Below are 26,625 nucleotides of genomic sequence, written 5' to 3'. Positions count from 1 at the left end.
ATCTTAAATGTCAAGAGTTAATAAATTCATTTTGCTAGAGTGTTCAACTCAATATGCCAATGTGTTAACATCTTAATTACATGCTAGTGTGATAAATTATTATTGACACTAATTGTGTCAACACCTTTAGTGCATTTTGTGAGTTTGACCCTTCAAACCATCTGTAGTTCCAGCCTGTTATCCAGCTGTTTGCACTACGCCTGGGCGATGTAATCAGAAATGGTCAGTGTTTGACAAGTAACCCAGTAGCAATGCTTAAAGGGCAGTGAGCGCTGTTTCGGGAAGTGGAGAACTGGAGAGGACAAATATGCTGTCAAACAGCTAAAAATCTTGAGAAATTGGGTTTGACGGTTTTTAAGGAGCACCGCAGCAGTAGAGAAAGATAGAGAAGGTCGTTAAGAAGTTGTCTTTTAGTTCTCTACAGTGTTCGCTACACACTGTAATGTTACAACCACCCCACGGCTCCTCCACCTTTAGTTACTTTACTCTACATTAAGTGCATGGAACCCATAATAAAGCCTGCTTTGGAACTGTTGCTTGCTTCAGTTTGACTCACTGCAGTAAAACAATAAAGTACATTCATGGCAGTTTTTTTTACATTGTGAAGGAGTAGAATCTGCTAATTCCACAGATTTCTCTGAAATTTTGGCTCGTTTTAAAGAGCAAAAGGAGTGAAATAGCTCGTTTTAAGTAGCTGTGCTTTTGTTATTGCTGGCTTTTGCTAAGTGTGGCTTCTAAAAGTTAGAAGAGTATAAAGTGTTTCACTCCTGATGTAAAATCTGCTGTATGTGCTCTCCTTTCCCACTGACTGCTCCCAGGTTAGTGTCTCCTGAGCCTCCACCTAAAGGCTTCCTGGTGATGGGCTCCAAGTTCAGGTACAGTGGACGGACACAAGCGCAAACCCGGCAGGCGAGCGCTCTGATCGACCGGCCCGCTCCACACTTCGAACGCTCCACCAGCAAACGCCACCTCCTCTCCCGCAGCCTGGACGGAGGTTGGTACACTTCCCATTTTTTAATTGTTCTTTTCTGTATTTCAAGCAATTCATTCCTATAGAATTGATTGTTTTGGGGCTGAGGTAATTTTCCGAGCCCCAATTTTCGTCCTTGTTTCAACCCTCAACAAAGCCGTTGTTTTGCCAGCAGGTAATTAAAGCTGTTGAATTAAAAATGAGTTAATCAAACAGAGGCGCATCCCCGAGGTTCTACAGAAAGGAAAGCTCATTAAAGTTTTGAGGTCGCTAAACACAAATTGTTCACACCTTGTTGTCAGTAGTAGCTGGCAGGTTGGCACATTAGAAGGAAGCTTCATTTCTTGCCCATGTCTTTTACACTAAGTGGACATTCAGCTCACGGGCATTGAAGGACGGCTTCAGGTGAAGCTCAGGGCCCCGTTATCCAAAAAATTGTATCTAAAAGTTGTCTGCAAACGTTTGAACGCCCCTGGTCAGCGGAAATAAACACATCCCCTACAGAGGTCACACATTTTAATGCATAATTACTGTTTAGTTTAAACTATCCATCCATCCATCCATCCATTATCTTCCGCTTCTCCGGGGTTCGGGTCACGGGGGCAGCATCCTAAGCAATGAAGCCCAGACCTCCCTTTCCCCAGCCACTTCCACCAGCTCTCCAAGGGGGATTCCGAGGCGCTCCCAGGCCAGCTGGGCGATATAGTCGCGTCAGCGTGTCCTGGGTCTTCCCCGGGGTCTCCTCCCAGGTGGACTCGCCTGTGACACCTCCCGAGGGAGGCGTCCAGGAGGCATCCTAACCAGATGCCCGAACCACCTCAGCTGGCTCCTCTCGACGTGAAGAAGCAGCGGCTCTACTCCGAGTCCCTCCCGGATGACTGAACTTCTCACCCTATCTCTAAGGGAGAGTCCAGCCACCCTGTAGTTTAAACTACTGGGGGGAAAATTAAAACATACAATGTGGCCAATTCAGAAGTTCTGAAACATTTTCCATACTATGACACATTAAATTACCCTGACAGTACTGGCAAAAAATGTTTGGCATGACCAACTTGAAAAGTTTTGAACCTGCAAAAGTCAGAAACCATCTTTCATGTATTTGATTTCAAGGAGTCAATTAAGTACAATTTGTTCATTTTTCATTTTTTCATAAACTCTGAAGAGTTTAGATACAAGATAGTCAACTTGCATCATCTTCTTACAGAGGAAAGTCAAAGGAAAGAAAGTTTCCAAAACTGGATTTCAAGAACAGATGAATAAATGTGACTCTTAACAACCATGCAGGACCTGCTAGACCAGCAAAACTGATACCATCAGACAAACAGCGCTTAAAGCTTTAAAAGATTAAAGGCAGGAGAAAATCGAGCGTCGCAGGTGTTTCCATCCATCCTGACTTCCATCCAGACAACGCAGCACTATGGGTCTGAAAGGATGTGTAGCTGATCGAGAAGCCGTTAATGAAAAAAGGAAACAGACAAAAAAGAAAAACATTTGTGAATCAAACAGCGAAGCTGCTCGTGATCTCAGAACAATGGACTGACCACAAGCAGACCTGCACATCATTAAGGTGTGGAAAAACATCCCTGCAGATTTCTTCAGAAAAATGTAAACAAAAAAGAATGGAAGCTGCGATAAAGGCAAAGAATGGACAATCCAAACACCACATACATGATATTCCAATTAGACGTTGAGGCTTCGGTGAAATTTTCTGTTTTTTTCCTGATCCTCAGAAATGAACAACTCGTACCTACTGGCTGTTTTGGTAGGAAATTACATAAATCATGGGTGATCTCTGACTTTTGGATGTTGTAGCTTTACAGACGACATATCTGAGCCTGAATCAGCTAAAATGTTTCTTCAGCTAAATTTCACAGGGAGATCTGATCGATCTGTCTGTTCTGGGACCTGCAGAGTTTTCCCGGCCGCTCTCCACCATGGGCGAGCCTCAGGACGCCCTGTCCCAGAAGAGTGAGACTCAGTTTCTCTCCGGAGACGAGCAGGAGGCAGAACCTGACCTCAGTCTGGACCAGGATCAAGAAGAATCCAGTGTGACCACGCCCACCAGGAAGAAAGATGTTAAGGTAAAACGTCTTGGTTTGAATTTCGTCTTTTTCATTGTTTGTTTTATAAGAAATACATGTAATGATTCAAAAGTTCCTCAGAAATATTTGGAGAAATTGCTTATATATCTAACTCAGTCCAACAAGAGTGTTAAGAATGATGGATTTTTAAAAAAGTATATGGGGCAAAATGATTGGCTCTGCTAAAGAATAATTTAAATAAAACCAATGTGCTTTGTATCTGTGGAAGAAATCTTTTTTGTATTGATCTTAGTCTCCAGGAACGTCATTGCTCTGTATGTCTTTGCTGTTTCTCTGGAGTAAAAATATAAAAATACGGAATTACGCACAAGTAACATCCCTTTGTCATCCATTGCCATGGGTGAAACCAAGAAGGTGCTGGACCAGCTTAAATCAATAAAGTTTATTAAAAATTTATAGTAAGTTGAAATTACCATTAAACAGATCAGAGTGGTTATAAAAAGCTTGGATCAGTTAAAAATTTGACAGGAAGAGGACGCTTGAGCGTACTACCCCCATGAACAGTGCGGTTGGTATAGTGCAGTGGGCAATACCTCTGCCTTCTATGCTGTGCACTGGGGTTCAATCACCTGCTTGTTCAAGCCCCCTATACTGTACCAGTAAGAGTCCTTGGGCAAGACTCCCAACACCACCTCCACCTGCCAGTGTAAAATGATCAAACTACAAGTCGCTCTGGATAAGAGCGTCAGCCAAATGTTAGTACAGGATGGTAAAGAGCCCAACGGTAACAGTGAAATGAAAACCCACTGTCAAATATCATTGATCTGCGCTCCTGGCCACCAGAGGGAGACAACGCACACCTCCCATGTCCAATCAAGCCCAACGTCCTACACCTGGGCAGAAGGCTTTATAAGCGCAGAGAAGAAGATACACGTTGCTGTGTCTTTGTCTCATCGTGAGCCAAGAGGAACGGCCGGTAATTTTGGTAAGAGGGCTGAGAGTTTCGCACTCCCCCTCACTTTTCGAGTTTTCTCCAGCCTCCTCTCGAGATAAAAGCTATATAAAAACTACTTTCTGTGCTGTTTTGGTTCCGTTTCTGTTGGGAAAGTCGTCTTTTTTTCAATTACTTAATTTTCTCTCCACTTCTGAGAGCCGGTCTTCCCCTGGCGTCCTTTGTTCTTTTCCCCGCCTGACGAAAATGGGTGGGTTTACAAATTCAGACAGCTTTTCCCACCTCTTATTGGGCAATCCCATATAAGGGTGCTCCTTTCAGCACTGCAGTGGTGTGGTGGTAGAGCGCTCACGCAGCACCGGTAGGGCCCAGGTTCAATTCCTGGACTCATCCGGTGCTGAAGTTCTTTAGTTCAGCTCCTCTATCTGTTTGACACTGTGTCCCCAAAACCTGTGGTGGCTCACCTGGTAGGCCGTGGAATATAGCCTGACAGACCACCTGGGTTCACATCCTTGGTCTGGTGAGCCATCCGCTGTTACATCGTTGACTGTTTGGGGCTCTTTTACTGCTAGTGGTCCAGGGTAATGGATTCCACTAAATACCAGCAGATGTTAAGCCAAAATCAGTTTGTCTCTGCCAGAAGGCTGAAGCCTGACCTCAGGAGAAACTTTCTGTAAGATAATGACCCCAAACACACATCAAAATCCAGAAGAAATGGTTTCAGGAGAACAGTTTTGCCGTGGCTTTCTCCGTCTCGAGATTTGACCCCACTTGAAAACCTGTGGTTTGTTTTAAGTAGGAAGTCCACAAGCGAATAGCCACGATTATCAAGGAGCTGGGAATGTTCTGCATGTAGGAGTGGTCCAACATCTTTCTCCAGCCTTCATAAGGATTAAAGAAAAAGCACTGTAGAGCTGTTTTTCTCACCATGGGAGGGATTTAACAAATGATTAGTAATGGATGCTGATACGTTGAAACATGTTTGAAACAAACCGGTTACTAAAGAAGGGTGGCAGTAATTCTAGAGCCGACTGTAGGTGTAGCAATGCGTCTCTTGCTTCACTGCAGCATCAAACACACATTACAGAAGAAGAAAACTAGAAGAAACAAGTTAAAATGGAGAAAATGAGTATTTTTAATGTACCGTTCGGTTCAATTCACGTCAACTTGGAGAGAAAGGGCAGCGAGCTGGTGTGACTAGTGAACAGAAGAACAAAGTAAAGTCAGGTGTTTGCCTTAGGTAGAGGGGTGGGGCTCCTGGTGTGGCACCTTTCCCAAACACTAGTTATTGCACAATTTCTGTAATATGTCTTGTTTTTCTTTCCTGTCATTGCTTTGCAAATGGCTCAGACTGAGGAGCTGCCTAAAGATGGCACCGTGCTGGAGGTACTCTCTCTCTCCTGCCTCCTATTGTCCTGTCCTGAGCTCTTATGAGAAAGTAACACGTAAAAATAAGGGCACTTAGGTTTATTTTCCAACTTGACTCTCGTTGTTATGGCCTTTTTTTTATATTCCTTTTAGTTCTGTTTTAGTTTCTGTTCTCAGCAGCCACTTCTTTTTTTAGGTGGATGACAGAGATTGTGCTGGAGTTCATCCAGATGTTCAAAGCACTCCAGAAACACTAGAATAAGCTGTGCATAAAGCACGGTTAATAAAGTGCTGCTTATGCAGCATCAGAAACGTCAAGTTCGAACTATTCTTAGTCAAGGCTGACTACTGCAGTCTGGTTTCCAAAGCACGGTCATGTCTCTAACCCTAGTGTGGTGTTCATTATTATTATTTCAGCCTCTGATTCCTTAGTCTTTGCTCATCTTCTGTGAAGAACATGCACTATGTTGCCAAAAGTATTCGGACGTCTGCCTTAACACGCATATGAATTTGAGTGACATCCCATTCTTAATCCATAGGGTTTAATATGATGGCGGCCCACACTTTGCAGCTATAAGTCGCTCTGGATAAGAGTGTCTGCCAAATGTGGTGAATTGAAAAGTAAACATACTTTTGGCAATGTAGTGTATACAATTACCCGTTTCCACCCCCCCCCCCCCAATTTTATATTACATGTGGTGTTGGGCTGAACCCGCGGGGAGTAAAAGTGTGGAGGTGCCGTGTCCTTCACTCTGTTCTCCTCCTACATGGCCTGCTGTTTGTGTGTGTGTGTCTGTGAGGGTGGACAACATGGACAGGCTGCTGACTGGCTACAGCTGCTAAAGTAGAACCCTACGCCGGCCACTTGTGATATTTTATACATGTAGTATTTTTCCGTAAATTGTTATGGCTGTATGTTTTATTAATTCAAAATGTGGTTGAGTAGCACACACATCGACACCACACAAGGGTTACATCAAAATATGACTTTTGTTCTTTAAATGAAATTGTAAATCATAATAATAATTATCTAAAATCTCAATTCTTGTATTGCATAACTTCCAATCTGTGCCACAGAGCAGAAACATCTTCTCCCTGGGACTTTCCGCTTTTTTCATGATATTGAAAGGTAGCACACGTTGAGCCAAGAAGTTACTGGATGTGTTGATCTTCTCCGCTTCACACTCCACTTAAACAATGTCAACAAATACACTTGATCCTCTGGTTCATTCCTATTGCAGAGAGCGTTTGTTAGTGTTATTTGTGTTGGCGAGTTCAGAAAACGTCTAAATGTTGAGTTTTGTGTTCTGTTGAAATGGTGTATAACCCTTTACTGTGCGATGACCAGCCACTTCATACACTCTTTGACTTTATTTGATGGCTACCTGCAAAAGGCCTTCATAACACATGGATAAGCGTTGAATTATGTACTTATTAAGTTAGTAGTTGAGTGTTTAGGAACACTTTATGCCATTAATCGTAAGATGCTATAGGATGCTTTATGAAGTAAATGTAGGCCTTTTAAAGGGATGATGGTGTTTTTAATTTGGCATCTGCATAGCCTTGTCTTAACCCCATCATTTGAGAATAACATAGTTATAAGAGTGTTATAAATGAAACGCTGTCCATCACCTTAGTTTAAGGTCCCTTATGTCAGCACAATGTTATTTATCATAAAACATCTTGTCGTCTTGCAGGTAATAACATAAGCTGTTCATAAATGCTGAACGATTGCTTTATGAATGTGATTCAGTGCTTATTCGTGTGTAATGAAGTCCTTATGCAGGTAGCCTTCAAATGAAGCGTGACGAGGAAAACTCTGGGTCTACATGAGTCAGTTAATAATCGGTTTCCTTACTAAATATACAAGTTATGCAACTCTACCGTAGCTTTGCAGCCTGCTGGAAAAACACTTTGACGGAGAAGCATGTGGCCTGAATTCACACCTTTTGCTGCAGTTTTTCTTAACGTGACTCATTTCCTGGCAAGTATTTATTCGGGAGTTTTTATGGTTTCAAATTACATGCAATGATTGGCATTTTTCTTCCATGGCAGCTCTTCTCTGTCTACGAGAAAAATGAGGGGTGGGTTTCCAGTAATAGCTTTAGTCTCGTTTTAAAAATCGCGGTATTCTGTTTACACAACCTCTTGGGTATTAGTGTGCATTTAAAGTTCACTCAGTGTATCGAGTAGAAAAGTCCCAGTTTATAGAAAGTCTCTAATAAGTGTGTAGTTACACATGAATAACGTATGCAACAGCAATGTACCTGTCACAACTGACGATTTAGACACTGTTAAAGTACAGCCTGTGTAATTACACAGGAATAACATGCAATGACTGACTAAATCAGCAGTAGTTACAATGTTATAGACGGACTACAGAAGCACAGCCTGTGTAATTACACAGGTCTACTACACAGGAACTTTCCTATAGTTTAGTGTTACACTTTATAATAAGTGGACGGTCCCTGTGTAGTTGTTATGTAGGTACTGTGTAATAAAGGAGTGGTAATATAGACGCTGCTTTGGGGTAATTTAACACATTAAATTAATACCATAACAGTCCCATATTAATATAAGGGGTGTCTGCTGTTCTGCCTCATTACAGACTGGTTTAAAGCTGAAACTGGTTACGGAGTCGCAGCACTAGCAGCATGAACGCTGGCTAAATGTGGAAAGCCGGCAGTTACAGTGTAAATAATGCCTTAATGTAAGTTATTACACTTCCTTTCACTGCTGGAGAAAAACAGCTGCTGTTCCAGCCTGAATACGAATGTAATAACATGTACATGTGTTATTACTCTTATGTAATTACATGATAGAACAGGCTGTTACACTTGAGTGATCACATGAGCCAAATCCGAAGCTGACGCACATGTCTTAATTACATAAGGTTCGTCTGCAATCCGTCTGTGACTAAATGATTAGTAGTTACATGGTTATTAACATGTAACTAAACAGTTATTAGAGGCAATAATAAAGAGGGACCAAAAAAAGGGTCTGCTGGGTACGATTATGAGCCCTAAGCACTAAGCCTGGTGCTAATAAGTGCAGAGGAGTTCTCGAAGTCTTCCTGTCATGCTCCTTTCCGCTGCTTTGACTGTTTGGATTAGCCATTACTAATTCAGACTGTCGCTCTTGCTTGCGTTCGCTCAGTCTAACTTGAAGCAGCTCTTGCCAAACTTTCCTCTTGAACTCCTCATGTGTTCTCCACCCTCCTGTCGTATCCAGCTCCCGCTCTCCGCTGTGTGTGTGTCTCTGCTAATTTCTCTCCTTCTCTTTCATTTTGCTGGCGGAAGGAGGACGTAGGGTCAACTCTCGATGCGAAACCAGAGGTATTGTACCTTAGTGGTTCATGGCTGTCTGTGGTCCTGTTCATCTACATGTGTCCGTGTTTCTGCTGAATGCACATAGAGGCTGAACTTACATAATTGTAATAATCATTTTTACATGCACTCCGAGTCGTGTCACCTTTCACAGGGTATACGCAGCAGCCCACACCCCATGTCGTATTACTGTGGCAGGAAAATTAGCTTGTGCATTTGCTCCAAAGCTGTGGATTAGGATTCCAGCATGACGGGCAGGAGAAGCCTTATCAGCAGAATGCCTTCCAGACCCTTTAAAGAATTGCTCATAATCCCACATCAGCCTGCGTGGTGGAGAGAGGCTTTAGTCTCTGCCCTCTCTCACGCTGCATGCTTGTATGTGCCATCTTGCCAGGTCCATCAAGACTACTCTTTTTTTGTGCTGTACTTTTTTTTTTTTTAGCAACCCCTTCATTTTATTCCATTTCCAGTCAGAATGGCCAGTAAGTCATTTAATTTAAAGTCATTTTTCAGCAGAAATGTATATTCAACAGAAAATTCCACAGAAGCCTCAGCAACTGAATGTAAGACAAATGGTGCATCCACCTTTTTCTTTTTTAGTACAGCCCCCGTTGCTTTCAGAAGACTTGGGCCAGGTCCCATTTCACCCCTCGCCCCACCACTCAGCCCTTAGCCCTCGGTTTTGCGCGTTCACGTCTAGGGGTGGGTGGCCAGATTCGTGTAGAGATACAGGGGTGGGGCGAAGCATTGGGGCTACGTGACCCTCCAAATGGAAGTTTTTCGGAGAAAACTTTTTCAGAAAGAAGAATAAACGGCAGTGTATTTTGATCATTTACCATAACAAGCATAAAAAATCACTGTCTGCTAACGTCTCAGTAGCCAGCTGGGTAACTTTCCCGTTCCACCTTAAATAGTCCAGCAGTTCTGACGCCTGAAGCGCCAGAACGTAACCGCTGCTCCATTTAAGGTGGAACGGGAAAATTCGAGCAAGAATCTGATGAATATCTGACTTCAGCTTCACATCACTGAGGAATTAGGGGGGGGGGGGGGGTGATAATAAATAATTGCCCCCTTCTTTGAAGGCGTATGACCCCTAAATGTAAATAAAGCCTCTGGGGTGGTCAGTCATTGCTCTGAGAACACCAGCAGGTTCGTTTCCTTTTCTTAGTGATGGCTTCTCAACACTGTGGGTCCTTTCAGACCGTCTGCGCTGAGTGGTCTGCGCTGAGTGGTCTTCTCACAGTGGAAGGATAGACAAACACCTGTGGATGTTTTTGGATCTGAAGGAAAAGTGGAGCTTAATTTTCTCTCAAAGATGAAAACTGTTCGAGGGGGACAGTTTTGGGGTCTAGCAGGTCTGCATGGATGTCTGGAGCCCATTCTCTCTGAATGTTTTAATCCATCGTTGAGCTCCGTTTTGAGTTTGGTATTATATTTGATATTACTTTCAGTTGTTGATGCTTCAGTTTAGTTTTCTGCGCTATGAAAAATATAAATTGAGTAACTTAATGGACATTTGACTTGAAACTAAGTGAGATGGTGGTCTCTGATTTTTGTATATTACTGTTCAGTGTTTCCCCTAAACAGTATTCATTAGTGGCTGATCTGGGTCCCACATTGATTTAGTGGGGTCTTGGGCTTAGAAGCCAGTTTTAACCCGTGCTACTTCTGCACTGGCAGTTTGCGCAGTTTCAATCAGTTAAGCCTTTTTAACGGACCAGATGCTGAGAACGTCATCATTTACACGAGATCTTTTAGCAAGACCTCAGAGATTGCTTCCATATGGGTTCATTAGTATTTATTTTGTCAGCAATTCTCAACAGCTATGGTAATAAACAGCTAATCTAGCTAGCTAACCGATCGAACCTTGTGCCACAACGTCGTTATTTTGTTAGATATTACATTAAAGCAGATGTTGGAAAATTCCCGTACAGTTTACTGCCACTACCATTCGTACGGCTGCGCTGTTCTGAGGAGTTTTGCCAGTATTTATCATTCACTTCTCAGAAGTAGTGTTTATAGATGGTTGCTCAGCAGTGATTGAGTGCTGTGCCAGTCAATATTTTGTCTCCAAGACGGTTTTATTTTTTAGAACATAGTGTCAATAGTACCAGTTCCTGTATAGCTGTAGCCTCTCGCTCATCCACTTTGCCATTGCTCTTGGTTTGTTTCTTGCTCATTGATTTTCCCCCAGCGGTCTCCCTGCACTGACCAGCATAGTGTGCTGAAAGTGCTTGCTTGAGAAACCGTTTAAGAGCTGTTTTTGAATGAGAGGCCTACAATCATAGGCACACCATAGCAACACTCAGGGGGAGTGAACTAGAAACATGTTAGTGATATAAAAAATTTATTTAATTTTTTACTGCATTAAGAAGTTGATAGTTTAGTTTGTACTAATCTAATGCTTAAAGCATTTTGGGTCCCACTTTATCTTAACATGTAACTCTAATGACTGATTGAATTTGTCGCATTTCCCCACAACAGTGTCTATATGACCCCTCCATTATTACACAGTACTTACATAATAACTACACAGGAACTGTCCACTTATTATAAAGTGCACTGCAGGAAAGTTCCTGTCTAGAGGACTTGTGTAGTTAAATAAGGCAGAACTGAAGTCGATCTGCATGTGTAATTATACAGGCTGTACTTCTGTAATCCATCTATATCATTGACTAAATCAGCAGTAGTAACGCTGTCGCAGATGTTATTCAGGTGTAACTACACAGTTATTAGAGGCGCAGCATTTTGACATTATCCTCCGCCGGAGAACGCAGCAAATACTTGGTTATTCTTATGAGTCGTTCTTGGTCTAAACGAATAAACGTCATGGAGCAGTTTTGGCTTGCTGTTCACGCCGCGACTCTCCTGATTTAAAACAGATTTCAAGGTCATCTTAGCAGCCGATCGATATAAATACGCCGCGAAAGGAAACCACCAGACACCGTGTTCAGCAATCAGTGTCTTACTGCTCTGCCTTTCTGTTTGCTGTGGAAGAGAAGAGTTATTGATGGGCCCAGTGGACGAGTGATTGCGATTGCTGTGAAGCTTAAATTGTAGTAGTAGGGGAAACACTGATGGTCCTGTCTGCCCACTGCACTCTCCTTTTTTGTCTCTGTGATGTCTTCTTATGTCCTCCTAATGTTCCTCTTCCAACACACCTGCATCTCTCTACCCTGTTCGTTCATGCTGCCTTCCCCTTGCCCCACATTTGACCCGTCAGTTGGAGATGGAGTCTACCCCTCGACACAAGCAGGAGGTACCTGTTACTCCTTCCAGTACACAGTGTTTACGTATGTTGCGTCTTCGTTTGTAGCACTGCGGGTAGGAGAAGCTTCAGGGGGAACGTTTACTGCACTGTAACTGCTATTGTCTGTGGTTTGTTCGTGCTTTATCGACGAGTGTTTTCAGCCACGGCGCTGCCAGTAATCCTCAAAGGAAGTACTCACATTCACCTATTGTAGGTCAATGAAGCGACTAAGACCCACTTGTTTTATCTCTCTCCCTCTGCAGTTTCTGGATAAGTCAGAGGATGTGCTCCTGAAGCACCAGGCTAGCATTAACGAGCTGAAGAGAGCCCTGAGGGAGCCCAACAGCAAGCTGATGAACCGGGAAAAGCGCTTGTCTGGGACCTCCCCGGGCGGCACGCCCGAGAAGAAGGCTGTGAGTATGGGAATGGAGTCTGGGGGTAAGGGAGTATAGAGGTATACTGGAGGTCAAAGTCTGGATCTGTACAAAGAAAGCAAAAATATGTAGTACTGAAAATGTGTTTTGTATGTTTGACTGTCAGTAATACTGACAATGTAAGGCTTTACGGTTTTGTAAAAATAATTGTATTTGCAAAATCTTAGTGCTATATAAAGATAAGCATTGCATTCTATAAAATATCAAAGGGGCACTCTGGCCAAAATCCAGAATGTAACCATTGCATCTATTGTAAACATGCTTACTGGCTTACTACACTGTTAGAAATAAAGGTACATTTTCGTTCATCAAGGTACAAACAATGTAAATGTTCCCTCAAAGGAACAACAGTGGTTTTAAGGTGCAATTGTGAACCTTTAAGTTTTTTTCCAGGTGAAAAGGTATGTACTTGTTCCTTTTCATTAATGTTCTGAAACAGAATAATAAAATGAAAAAGCCTTTTTTTTTACCATTCGTCAAAGATCTTCGAAGTCTGACCAAATTGGACTGAGCCACTGTATCAATATCAGGTTCAGCTCAGTTTGGTCAGTTACTCCAGATCAGTATTAATGTTGTTTCGTTCCGGCTGGTCTGTAAAGCTTCTTACAGCCCGTTTAGTTTGGCGAATGGTGTTGGGTTCATTTCTGGCTGATTCCAGGTTGTTCAGCTGTTCTTCTGTCACAGCTGCCGACTGAAAAGCTGCTCAGTGGTGACGACAGTTTGGGAATTTAGAGAATATAATTTCAGTGGTTTATGGTTCAGTTATGCTCCCTGACTAAAGGTACTGAGACGTACCCTTGAGGGTCCCACGGCATCAGTGACCGTTTACTACCTTTTATTTATGAGTGTTGTGGTGTCACAGCAGTCTCAAGATTATTTGATTTAAAGGCTAGAACCTCCTTTCAGATGATGTGTTGAAGGTGGGAGGAACTTTTGAAAAATTACAATTGAATTGAGAACAATTAGCCAACTGTGTTTGCACACAGAGGAAGTAGACCTCTGCACACACTAGGGGGCAGTGAGCACACTTGCCCAGAGCAGTGGGCAGCCCTATCCACAGTGCCCAGGGAGCAGTTGGGGGTTAGGTGTCTTGCTCAAGGGCACTTCAGTCACATACTCGGCAGAGGGGATTGAACTGGCGACCTTCCGGTCACAAGGCTGATTCCCTAAACTCCAGCCCCCTCACTTTGGTGCGGATATTTGAAGGCTGGTTGTTTGAGATGCATTTTTTTTCCCAGATTAATCCCAGTGGTTTTAAGATGCATCAAAATGCATGCTGGGTACTGTAGTGACGAATAAAAACAGACTAAGGATTCAAAGTCATGTATTCTTTCTGATGATGCTGACGGATGCAATGCTGCACCACAAAATACTACAAGGTAAATGACATTAAATGCTAATGCCCCAGTAAGGTTGAAATGAAAATCCAGCACAATTACAAACTTAAAAAGTTAAAATGTTTGATATTAAGTACACCGTGCAAAATGACTGTCATTTGGTTAATTTCTTTTCACTTAATTTCTTTTCAATTATTTGTATTTTTACAGTCTTGGTGACAACAAACTGCATTTCATTTGAGAAGAAACGGTGCATTCTGTGTGTTGCAGCTAAAGTCCTTTTGTTTCTTTTGCCTTATCTCAAACCTTTTGCCACCGACTGTTGCCGAAGGCCCATTCTGCTTTTCTTCTTATTCCTTCCATGTTATTCTTTCAACAAAAGCGCATTCAAATAGAAATATCTGCGTTTCTCCACAAAGAGTCTCAATTACATGGTGTGAATATTTGTTTGTTTCAGACCTGCTTTGAAATGCGTTTTGAACACAAGTCAAAAATGTATTTAATTGTTATTTAATTAAAAGTGCTTTGTTATGACTAGGCACTCTAGTTCGTATAATAAAAAGCCCCTCATACAAGAAAGTTCTCGTCAGTTGTTCAAGGGCAGTTGACCGACTGTTCTTCATTAGTTTTGCATGAAGGATTTTTACTGCACCCCAGCTTCTTAAGATACGTCATAATCCTAGCTTTGTCACATTGATTAACTGGCAAGATAATGCCTCAGTCTTTTCAGACAGCGGGAGGCTGCTGAGACATCAGCTGAATGGAATCTCACTGTGATCAAATTGTTAAGATGACATTTTCCACATTAATTCAGTCTGTTATTTATGACTTGCTTTTATAAAGTCTGCGAGCTCTGTTTCATCACCTCACGAAATAGGATCGCGCCAGATCATTCACAAGTCAGACAGCTTGAAGGTCTAGAGAATTATTTGCTGTGTGCTCGGATCTGGATAATAGATTGTTAAGCTTGTGTTGGTAATCAGACTTTTATTTCCAACAGAATGTGTCTTTTAATTGGATTTCAAAGCGTTTGTTTTTACCAGATTTCTGTGTAATTGGGGATGTAGAAATGGGTTTGTTGAAGGGAAAGGTGATTTGTGCAAATGTGTAGGTGGAGCGACAAGAGAACTGTTACCTGTTCTCAATACTGCTGTCTGTAATGGTTAGTTGCCAGGGCTCCTCAGAGCAGGCTCATCTGCCAGAATTTTAATGTGTGTAGAAAAGCATTTCTCCGGATTCTTTGTTCATCTGTAAGAACTTACTTGCTCGCGTGGTGCATGCGGCTTCATAATCTAATGGTTAATAACTCTTCTCCGCTCTCTCCTGCGGGTCTTGGGCATTACCAACCATCAGGAGGCAATTGGAGCAGGGGGGAGGGAACCTGTAAACAGCCTTTCAGTGGAAGGTTTCATCCAGAAGACATTGGTGACTTCGCCTGAGGTTGCTTTGCTTGCAAATATCTACCTTTTAAATTGTTTGAAATAAACAATTTGTATTGATTGTATCTGAGAACTTTATCTTGGCCCTGCAACAGCGAAACTAACAATTTTCCATCTGTATCAACACATAGGGCTCTGAGGAGTGGGTGTTGATTGAAAAACAGAACACTTACCAACAGGACTATGAAATGGAAGAGACGGAAAAGGACAAAGTCCATGTTTCCCCACTTCCCGTGGTCATTGAAGCGCCTGTGGAAAGAAAGATGGTACACATTGAGGTGACTGGAGAAGATGGTGAAGAAATGCAGGTCCAGATGGACAGTTTCCCATCCCCCAAGGTACCATCAAAGGAAAGGCCTTCAGAGGCAAAGCAAAGGAATGACACACAGGAAGATTCATCAGCTGAACCTCAGACTGTAGAATCCATGGACAAATCACAAGAAGAACCGTCTACAGTGAAGGTTGAAACTTTCACGTCCAAGTCTGAGGTGAAGGAAGAACGGCGTTCAAGCAAAGTTCGCAGGGAGCGAAGACCTCAGAGTCTGAATTTAGGAATAAGAGAGTTTGTCTATGAGACAAAAACAGAAACAAACATAAGACAAGAGAGCGAGGAGTCAGACGAAGACAACAACACTCCAGGGAAAGAGGAGATACAAGTCAGCCATCCTGATGAGAACGCTTCAAGAATAGAGAGTTGGTCAGAGTTCATGTCGGAGAAGATAAAGGAGCATGCAAAAGCTGCCTCAGATGTGCATACTGGACCACCGAACAAAGAAAACGAGAAGGAACTGAACAGAACTGATCCGGAGGATGAACAGAAGCCCATCCAGGATAAGATTGTATTTGATGATGCCGTAGAACAAGCGGAAGATCAAGATAAGAACGTCTCAGCTGAAGCAAAGGACATAAATGTTGAAGATCAGCCAGAAGGTCCTGACTCCATCAATGGCCCTGTGAAAGATGAGCTTAAAAGAAGATCAGAGGTCAAGTTTGAGATCACGAAAGTCATCATGATTGACAACAGTGAAAATGAAGAGGAACCTGACGATGACACTAAGCAAAGGATGGAAGAGTTTGTGCAAGAGAAGAAAATTAGTAATATTGAACAAGAGAGCATCGAAGAAGTCCATCCAGAAAAGGTTCAGAGGAGGGTTAGGGCTACAGGACATGCCTGTTCCGAATTAACAAGGATCGTCCCATTGAAACCTGAGAGGGCAAAGAGTCAAGGGTGCAAAGACGATCTAGACATCGAGGAAGAGTCTGAACTGAAGAGAAGACATTTTAAGAGATACAGCATGAACGAATCTATAGAGAGACAGTTTGATCCGAGTAGATTTGATAGCCAGGACATAAGCTCTTCACATACTCTTACTTCTGTTAAAGCGAATAGATGTCAAGAGGACTCGAGTTTATCCATGATGGACCACAACGTCTTCCAAAGCTATGAGCTGCAGTCATCAGTATACAGTGAGTACTTGCTAAAAGGAAGTACTGTTCAGGATGAGGAAATGTTGAAATACTCCACCAAAGCAGGGTCTGAGGATCTGCCCCAGCCTGATGATGGAAGCATTGAGGCCCAGCAACTTGCCTCCAAAATCACAGGGCTTCAGAAAAGTACTCCTCCAATTCCTCCTGTCAAAACCAAGAAGGCCAGAGAATCAGGACTGATACTTCGCAACAGCCGCAATGCCGGCAATGATCCGGTACTGGAAGCTGCCGAGAAGAAACATGGGGTAACTCTCCTCTGCGTCTTCTGCTTTTCAGTTATTGGAAACAAAGCATCGCATGAGCTTCCGATCAACTCGCATATTCATCATTTTCCTTGTTGTGACATGAACATTTTGTTTATCCTCTCCTCCAATCCATGAAGAGAGGGGTTGGAGAAGGCCACATCGGTTTTGGCTTTTTGTTACATTGACTTGAGACCATTTGGAAGTCCTGACTGCCCTATTTGGCCCAACCTGCTTATACATTGGGCCACTCCACCCAACAGCAAGCAGTGGTATTAGCATTGATCCTGCAGATCCTAAAAAGGCAACAAGACATTCTATGCTTTTGGCCTTTTGCTTTGATATCCCCTCTCTTCAGAAACCCGAGCCTTGGTTTTTCCTTCCAACCAAGCATCTACAAGAGCTCGATTGTGGAGGCGTTGCAAGGAAACCCAGGCTCTTGCATAATGCCATGGCTCTGAGCTACTCAGGACTTCTCCATGCTGTTTGTTGCATATATCGGATATGCAGAAGAAGTCAATGAGTTCAGACATGGTTTGCGTTGCGTTAAAGATTTTATGCAAATATGTTTGCTGTGCCATTTCTCATCCATGATGTTCCTGTAGAAAAACAGCAGTGCTCATTCCCATAGCAGATCTGTTATTGCATACTAAGGACTCTCTGCAGTAAATTTGCAGATATAAACAAGCAGGTAACTCACAGACTACAAAAATTCAATAATCACTTCGCCATTATGTTTCTTATTGAGCTACTGTTCTTTTACAGCACATAATGTGATGATGTACTTCATAAAGACAAATGAATGCTGCATGAGGATTGCATAAAAAATGACTGCACAAAGCAGACGACCGGCATGAGACTGCTTAGCTTGTCCTCCTCGCTCTCCGACAGAGACCCTGCTGTATTCTCACACTTTGATTAGGCGCAAACACATTTTTTGGCTGCGGAATGAAAGGAATTTGAATTAGGCCGAGGATCTGACGACTCAAATCGCGTCCCTGCTTTCATCTGAGGTTTGAGGACACACTGGCATGGAGGAGCGTGGAGAGTGGCACCATGTGTGAGCCAGTGCGCCGAGAAGTGATAAGCATGCGAGAGCAGCGTAATCTCGCACGCTGCGATTGCCGAAAACAGTGCGTGTCTGCAGACGAGCCTTTGAATCGCATTGATCTCGGTTGGTTTGATTGCCCAACACAGGCTCTCAAATGACAAATGAAAGCAGACACTGTGGCAGAGTGCTAGAGAAAATTCATTACTTTTCACAGAAAGCATCTTGCCACTGGATGGTGCTTGAGATGCTTTTAAATTGTTACGGATCCTCTGTAGCAGCATCACCTCTGCTTATGTTCCTGCTAACGTGAGACACTTCACCTTGCTCTTATTAACCCTGTACGTTGACTCTTGACAATGGATGTTATGTTCCATTTTCAATGGCCATAATGGTTTATTGCAACACACATTCTGTTCTGTTTAAGACTTTGGACTCAATGTTTTTCATTCTAATGAATGGTGACTTCAGTCTGAAATGGAATTGGTCTCTCTAGTAAATCTTAAAGACGTAGATGGTGATCAGATTTTAAGGAACGGTTTTAGCCTTCACTTAGCAAATAGTAGTCATTGGCGTGGGGGGCAGATGTGATCTCATAATGAGAGCACATGTCAGACTAACACTGTACAATTTGGGTCCAAGGACTAATTGCAACTTTTTTCCTGACCAATATTCTGAATGCAGTTTTTCTATGAACTGATTTCAGGCTAAAAATAGAGTATGCCATCGTTTTCTGGCTTGAGTTTAAGGCTTGAGACTGAAAGTTGGGATTAGGCTAGTTGTGTAGCTGTGTCATGTACTATCTCATCTGGGATGGCATTCAGCCAGTCCTGTGAACAAAGACAACTTTGAAGACTTTGATTAAAGCTGAAGCTCCTGCGCCTTCGAATTGTCATTTCAACATAAAAACTTGTTACACAACTTCAAAATATAATCAATAACAAGCAAAACCAGCCAGCTAGAGAAACGCTATTCTTAGGTAATGGTCATTCTTTGAAGAGTTTTAGTTTTAGTTTTGTCAGACATCAAATCAATTGGTCAATTTAATGCCAAAAAAAAAATAAAATGCCACGCCATTTCAAAAAAATTAGGACGCTGTGCAGAATATAAATAAGATGCAATGATGTGCAAATCATGTATTTTTTTTAAAGGTAAAATAGTACAAAAACAACAGATGAGATGCTGAAACTTAAATGGTCTTGTTTTTATGAAACATGACAATTTTGTGTTTGTCAACACATTCCACAAAAGTTGGGACGGGGGCCTGGGAACTGAGGAGACACTGCTGTAGTTTTGAAAGTGAAATTTTTCTGTTCTTGTTTGATAAAGGATTTGAGCTGCTCATCAGTTCAGGGGCTCATTCGTCATATTTCATATTGCGCCAAATCAGATGAGCAGACTGAGTGGCCTTTAGCCCGGAGGACACAGTGTCCATGATTTCCTAAAAGAACTTAAAATGTTGATTCGTCAGGCCACAGGACACTTTTCCACTTCCCCTCAGTCCATTTTAAATGAGCTCAGGCCCAGAGAAGGTGGCAGCGTTTCTGGATCCTGTTTATATTTGGGTTCTTCTTTGTGTTTTAGAGTTTAACAGCGTTTGTGGATGCAGTGATGAACTGTGTTCACAGACAGTGGTTTTCAGAAGTGTTTCTGAGCCCATGCAGTGATTTCCACTACAGAATCAGGTCTGTTTTTAATGCAGTGCTGCCTGAGGGCCCAAAGATCACGGCCAGCAGATACTGGTGTTCAGCCTCGTCCCTCACAGATAGAGATTTCTCCAGATTCTCTGAATCTTTTAATGATGTTATGTATCACAGATGATGAAAAACACAGGTTCTTTGCAATTTTATGTTAAGAAATGTTTTTCTTTTCAAATTGTTGCTCTATTTGATGGTGCACTCTTTCACAGAGTGGTGAACCCTCCTCATCTTTACTTCTGAAAGACTCCGCCTCTCTCTTTTTTTTTACCCAATCATGTTACTGACCTGCTGCCAATGAACCACCAGGTTTTTTTTTTTTTTTTAGCATTTACACAACTTTACCAGCCTTTTGTTGCCCACGTCCCAACTTTTTTGGAACGTGTTTTTGCCATCAAACTCAAAAAAAAACCTTTTCTCTGTTTCAAGATTTGATATGTTATCTTTACTATTTTCAATGACATACAGGGTTTAAATGATCTGCACATCATGTGCATTTTGATTTTATTTACATTTTGCACAGCGTCCCAACGTTTATGGAAATAGGGCTATTCTTTGTTTGAAGATAGTAAAGCAGGTATGTGATGTGGTATGTGAACTATTTGTTTGTTTTTGTTTAGTAAAGGTATATTTATATCTTATGTAATGAGTTCTCGGAACTCATCTATATGACTTTTTCATGGGGAACTTGCATTGCATCTGAGGGGTAGTGATGAGGGCACCATCTCTACCTACTTTGAGCTCTGCCTTCATGAGGAGTTGGACAGGTTTAGGAATCACGCTCAGTTTGTTCTGAACCTAATAAGATGTTTGTCCTTAGACCTTCTTTTTATGAGATCACATCTGGCCCCAAATGGTTCTTCCACTGGTTTTAAAAGGCGTCATTTTTCTACGACAAGCGTCTGAAAATGAAATAAAAAACATGTTCTTTAAATTAAACCAAGAGCATGCGCATTTTCTGAAAATGCTTTTGGAGGACTGAAGGACCCGAGCGATCCACAGAATATAGACATCTTGCAAAGCTAATTGATCCCAAGGAACGATTAGGATGCCTCCTGAAGCTTTTTTCCTGATTGCGTTCTCGTCCACTTCCTCGCAGAGTGCTTTATCTAACAATCTGCAGTGAGCAGCTCATAAAACGTGGCTCCCTCTATTTCTTGTTGCATTAGTGGAAGTAACTCAAGGCTGCTCTCTTTCTGCTTTCTGCCCATACAGGAGCCTCTTTCCACTCCTGCCATTCATGAAGAAACACTAGATGAAATCAAGGTCTTTCAAATTCTCTGATTCCAAGGCCGTTTATTTGTCTTAGCTGGTTGTTTTCTTGCATGGCTTTGTATGCAGTTCACCTTGATTTCTAATGTCATTATTTTTTTTTTTTACATTTTAAGTGCAAAATAACCAATGCACTTCCATAGACCTCCATTCATTCACTCTTCATGTCCTTGGGCCTTGCTGTCGTCTGTGATTCTGAATATGTTCCGTTCTATTTCAGGTACGCTACTATTCAAACGATGTTCGTATTAAAATTGCAACTGTTATTCAGTGGTGACTTGCGCAGTGTAGATCAGAATAGTATTAACTAGAAACCAGAAGGTATTCCTCACTAGGTGTGAGTGTGTGTGAGTGTGTGTATTTCTGTGTGTCTGCACAGTGATGGACCGGCGACCTGTCCAGTGTTTCCCGCTTTATGCCCACTGTGCAAGGGGATAGACTCCAGCACCCCCACGGCCCATGAGGATAAGCGGCATAGATGGCGCTGATGAGGTTTTTCAGAAACAATGATTGATATATCATGATAGATGATAGATATATGATCTATAAGCTAATAAATACAACCAGGCTGGTATTGGCGCAACCCTTACTTTGGCCATCAAACAAAATCATAAAGGAAACAGCACTTTTATTTTAATTCAGAGACCAGAGACAAGTTTTTAAGCTTTCAGCCAGAGAAAAGAAGCCAAACTTTAGCTTTTAACTCATCTGATGAGTAATTTCTGTCGATTGCATAATCCACTGTTATGATTAACATCGGAGATTAAAGACTTAATTATACAGCTGCAATAATCTGGCTTCCTTCTGCACGCACAAGCCAAAAAGCCCCGACAAATTCACCCCAGAGATCCGCCCGTCTTCATCATGCATCACTTGAATGAGATATTCCTGTTCTTTACACTGGAAAAACCCCACTCTGTAGACCTTTGCAGGATCACACGAGCATTTTTTTGAGAAACGATTCCAAACTTTTGAATGGTAGCGACTGTTTAGTTTGGAACATAATTCCAGATATAACACCCTCCATTCTGTAAACGCCACCCTCTTCTTCATCTACAGGGGGATTCACTCGAAAGAGGCCCTGAATATTCTGTAATAACTCTTGCTAGGACGAAGCAACGTGCAATGAGCTCCTCAGCATATGGAGCTTCGATCAAACCAGGACTCCCCTGAGTCGGAGCGATGAGGCAGGCGCCGGACAGCCGTCGCGAGATTTAACCTCTCTGCTCGCCAGTACATTCGGGAACGTGATCACTTCCTGTAATGCATTCGATTACACACACGTCAAGATATGGAACACATTTTCTGGTTCAGATTCAGCTTTATCCTAACGGGAGTTGCAGCAGAATATTTGGGGCCTCTTTCGAGTGAATCTCCCTGTAGATCTCATGCTTAGTCTCCTCTGTGGGACACATGTCAGTGGAGTGCCCTTGTGTTGTGTTGTCCTAAATTCAACCTAAAGAGGATCCACATCATCTCCACCAGGCTCCATCCTGTCATGTATATCAGTGGAGGAGTAACCCCTCTGTTTCCACAGCGACGGCCACACTCTTCCGCTGAGGACGAGCGCGAGCGGGACAGTGCAGTAACCCTGAGGGAGACGCACTTGAGCATCGAGCGCAAGTGCTCCAGCATGACGGTCAGTTCCACGTCCAGCCTGGAGGCCGAGGCTGACTTCACCATGCTTATGGAGCTCCACGGAGGCTCCGAGGAATTCTCCAGAGCCGCAGCTGAAGTGGGGAGGGAAGACTTTGAGGAAACCTCCAGGTTCTACTCCGCCCGGCTCATGGGCTCCCACGACAGGTCGCCCATGAAGGAGAAAGTGCACGAGGAACGCGCCCACCATGAAACGGAACCCGTAAGAAGCCATTTCGTCTCCGTTTGTGCCTGCCCGTGGATCGCACCTTCAGTAATCGTCCTTTCTCTCCAGACCATCTTTTTGTTGGATGTTTTTTGTTGATGAATTCATTTCTGCCTTTGTTATTTCCATGTTTTTGTGCTTTAAGTTGACTTTGTGTTTTGCCATTTTTATGCTTTCTTTTTAAGACACATTTGTTTCAGATGTAGTCGTGGTTCGTTCTTCTTGTTCTTTTTGGTTGTATCCATTTCCATGATGTTTGTTTTATTTTGGGTTGACTTTGTGTTCAATGCTTCCTTTATTGCATGTTTTTAAGATTCATTGTTCATCCTGTTCCTTCAAAGAGTGTCTTACACCTGTTCAGCCTGAAATTAATGTTCCTTTCAAACGCCTGCAGCCTGCGTTGTTCATAAGTAATGTCAGGGAACATTCCTTTGGGGTTACAGTGGCATTATCCCCACTCAACGTTGTTCAAAAGGAAATTAAAGAGGTGCTTTATTAAATAAATTCAAGTCTCGTAAATGTTTGTGTCCCCTCAGCCACCGGTGGCCAAGAAGGACCCTAATGCTGTGAGTGTGGCCCACCTGCTCAGAAAGGGAGAAGCCAGAGTGGAACCACATTCAAACGGCTCTGAAGTCCTCCCCTCCGTTACAGACGGCCCAGATCAGGTGAGAGAAACTGCATGTGATTTCTCACCGTTAAGCGTAAACATGAATCAAGTTGTTGGTAATTCGAAAAGACTCCTGGCTAGATATCATTGTCAAACAGGAGTGTATAGATCCATCTGAAGTAGGTGATTTAATGGCATAGTTATTTATTAGCTACTGATAACTAAATAACAGCATAACGCTAGAATTAGAACTAGAACTAGAATTAGAACTATGCCCGAATAAAACTTTTATGTTGTTTTCAAAAGCGGAAAACCCCCAAAAATGCTTATTTTCCCAGTCACATTAATGTATGGATTCTATGTCATACCACAATAATTGAACTGTGTTAGAGATTTGAAGATGTTCACTGTTAATTGCTTCAGATCTTGGAGTAAATTTGTGTAAGACAAAGCCAACCTAACCGCACACATACAGCTTTTAAATGAATTCTTTACATTTCATCAAAGAAAAAGTTAACCTACATCAACTGGCCTACATCAACTTGTCCACTTAGGCTGACCACACAGCAGGTAAAAGTGACCCAAATTTGATTTTCTCACCAAATCTGATTTTTTGATTTGGTTGTTCACAGTATCTTTTAAACGTGATGTGTATGTGACGTCAGTCTGAACAGATCAGCTCCTAAACTGACCCACATGTGCAAAAGAACAGAGCTTCACGTGGCTCGTCCAGAGGTAAACAATCACGACTGCCAACAAACAGCAGTCGCGCCCGGATGGTTCAGCTTTATCTTTGCCTGCATCACAGGAGCGATTATGAAGTTCGGGTGGTGGCCAGCTGGGCTCATCACCCACAGTGTGTTCCAGTTCACCACGGCCACTGCTTTGGTTTGTGTCCTGATTTTTAAACCTTTTTTTGATGCTGCAGCCCTGGTCTCCTCCGACCGTGTTCGGCTGTTTCGTTCGAAACCTCTTTGAACATGGAGTGGTGAGTCTCTTCTCATTTTTTGGTACAGAAACATCCTAAATGTTTGAGTCTCAGCAGCACAAAATTATGATGGATGTCGAGTTGGACTGATGTAAAAGTCCCATGAATTCCGATCTGGCTGTTCAGACTGAGTCGCATTGCCGCAGATCGGATACGGATCGGATTTCAGCACCACATATGAAAGCGTCTCAAATCAGAATTGAAAATGTCTGATTCAGTGTGTTTATCTGTTCACACTGACACTCAGACACACATCTGTGTCACATACTGAGAAAAAGATTGGATTTAGGCCACTTTTACCTGCTGTGTGAACATAGACTTAGTTACTCAATAAGCCAAATGTACTAGACACACTTAGACTTCATTACTGCCAGCCCTGCTGAACCTTAACATTGCTTAAATAGAACCTATCCAGCAATGTGAAGTAGGTTTCCACAAGCAGCAATCAAAAGAAATTCTGGAAGAGAAAAAGATGTTGAAATTTGTCAGTCTGGAAAGGCCTTTAACGCCATTTCTGAAGATCTGGGACTCCAGTGAACCACAATAAGAGCCATTATGTCCAAATGCAGAAAACGTGGAACAGTGGCCGAAATTCCTCCGCGACTTATCCTGGAAGTCATAAAAGAACCTAGATGAACATCGAATGTGCTGCAGGCCTTGCTTACCTCAGATAAGGTCAGCAAGGTCAGCGTTCATTATTCCAGCATTAAAAAGAGACTGGCCAAAAAATGATATCCCTGGTGAAGACCGCTGCTAACCAAGAGAAATATAGGCTCATCTTACAGAAGCTTTTTGAAGTGAAGATGTGTGGACTGCGGAGTTGAAAGTGGGGCTGTTTGGAAGACAGATTACTGCACAACAAGAGCATAATACCAATAGAAAAGCATGATGGTGGTAGTGTCATGATGTGGGGGTGCTTTGCTGCTTCAGGGCCTGGGCGACATGGCAAAATTGACGCAACCATGAATTCTTCTCTCTACCAGAAAATCCTGCAGGAGAATGTGTGGAGATCAGTTTGTGATCTGAAGCTAAAGAATCCACCTGTGAATTTCTCAAAAGAAAAAAGGTTTTGACATGCCATAGTCAAAGTCCTGACTTGAGCCCCATTGAGATGCTCAAAAGTGCCTCAAATGTGACTGAATTAAAGCAATTCTGAAAAGAAGAGTGGGTCAATATTCCTCCACAGCGACGCAGAACACTCCGGTTTGGCGGCAATTGTTGCTGCAAGTCATTAAGTTTAGTGGACAGTTACTTTCTCACCTTGGTCATATTAGTGTTGCAAAGCTTTCTCCTTCAGCAAATGAAATGATCATTCGGGTGACTGTTTAGGGTGATTAAAGATACAAAAACCAGAGGAAATCAGAGCGCTGTAGACAGCTTTGTTGACGTAGGTGCTTCGTTGGTGTAGAGGCTTTATTATTTAACTAGTTAGGTGCCGTTTGGTCTTTACACAATACACTGATTTCACCAAAGACGAATGGTTTGGTAAAAATTTTCCTACAGCTGTTTCCTTTGTAACTCTTAATTCTAGCAAATGAAGTATTTTCTGTTGCTGGTTGACGTGTCGGGACAGCGTTAGGAGATTAGAAAACCAACCGGAAATTAATGAGAGAAAAGAAGACGATTCATTAATCTCCAGGGGCTGCGAGTGTGTGTGTGTGTGTGTGTGTGTGTGTGTGTGTGAGTGACTGAGCGAGTGCATTTGTGTGTACCCCACAGGTGTCTTATTAAAATTTAATCACAGCATTCCACTGCTCCATTCATCTTGCTAACCTGATGAGCCGAGGCAATTATTTTTAGAGGATGTCTTTGAAGTTGCTCGAGTAAGTCTCGGCGAAGCTAAGCTATAGGTGTGCACAGTAGCACTCAGGAGACTGAGCAGAGACTGTGTCGGCGCTCTGGTGTTCTAATGTAGACATGCGTGTATCGGCAGCCTGTGCAGGAGGTGGCGCAGGGTGGCGGTGACGTCAACTGTGAGGAGACCGTGGTCTCCAACAATGATGTCATCCAGGCACAGGAGGTAGATATGGTATGTTCCCCTCTTTGACTTAGCTTAGCATCAATCTCCGCTAAAGGTTTGTGCATGCGGGATGGAAAGCTCTGCTCTGTGTTCTGTCCTCGCTGTCGAGTGTGTCTGTGTAGGCTTCACTTTTCTGTTTTCTGTGTGTGGCGTAGTGTTTTTCCACAGGTGGGTCGATGCCGTGGTGCTCGTTCGGAGGAAGTCTTGCTTTTCTGTGTGAATGCAATGGCGTGCTGCTTCTTCTTGCAAATCCACATTGGAAAACCGTCTCCCCTGCTGTTTCC

At 42.7% G+C, this 26,625-nt stretch overlaps 1 protein-coding gene across 11 annotated transcripts in view; it reads left to right on the top strand.

The window, feature by feature from the left end:
* Positions 1–26,625, top strand: part of LOC108438615 (band 4.1-like protein 1) — a 183,008-nt gene that overhangs the window by 143,095 nt on the left and 13,288 nt on the right. For 2 of the 11 annotated variants that reach the window (XM_037532129.1, XM_037532130.1), the window contains exons 11-22: positions 819–994; positions 2,882–3,051; positions 5,315–5,350; positions 8,632–8,667; positions 11,882–11,917; positions 12,172–12,321; positions 15,033–15,119; positions 15,250–16,851; positions 20,809–20,859; positions 22,403–22,774; positions 23,263–23,391; positions 26,255–26,350. In XM_037532129.1, the coding sequence (XP_037388026.1) occupies positions 819–994; positions 2,882–3,051; positions 5,315–5,350; positions 8,632–8,667; positions 11,882–11,917; positions 12,172–12,321; positions 15,033–15,119; positions 15,250–16,851; positions 20,809–20,859; positions 22,403–22,774; positions 23,263–23,391; positions 26,255–26,350 (2,941 nt within the window). The remainder of the gene's footprint in view (positions 1–818; positions 995–2,881; positions 3,052–5,314; positions 5,351–8,631; positions 8,668–11,881; positions 11,918–12,171; positions 12,322–15,032; positions 15,120–15,249; positions 16,852–20,808; positions 20,860–22,402; positions 22,775–23,262; positions 23,392–26,254; positions 26,351–26,625) is intronic. The other 9 variants (XM_017716538.2, XM_037532132.1, XM_037532134.1 and 6 more) reach the window with 9 other exon arrangements.

Source organism: Pygocentrus nattereri, chromosome 21, assembly GCF_015220715.1.
Source record: "Pygocentrus nattereri isolate fPygNat1 chromosome 21, fPygNat1.pri, whole genome shotgun sequence".
Lineage (NCBI taxonomy): Eukaryota > Metazoa > Chordata > Actinopteri > Characiformes > Serrasalmidae > Pygocentrus > Pygocentrus nattereri.
Note: the sequence above shows the minus strand (reverse complement) of the source record. Positions and strands in the feature narration are given on the sequence as shown.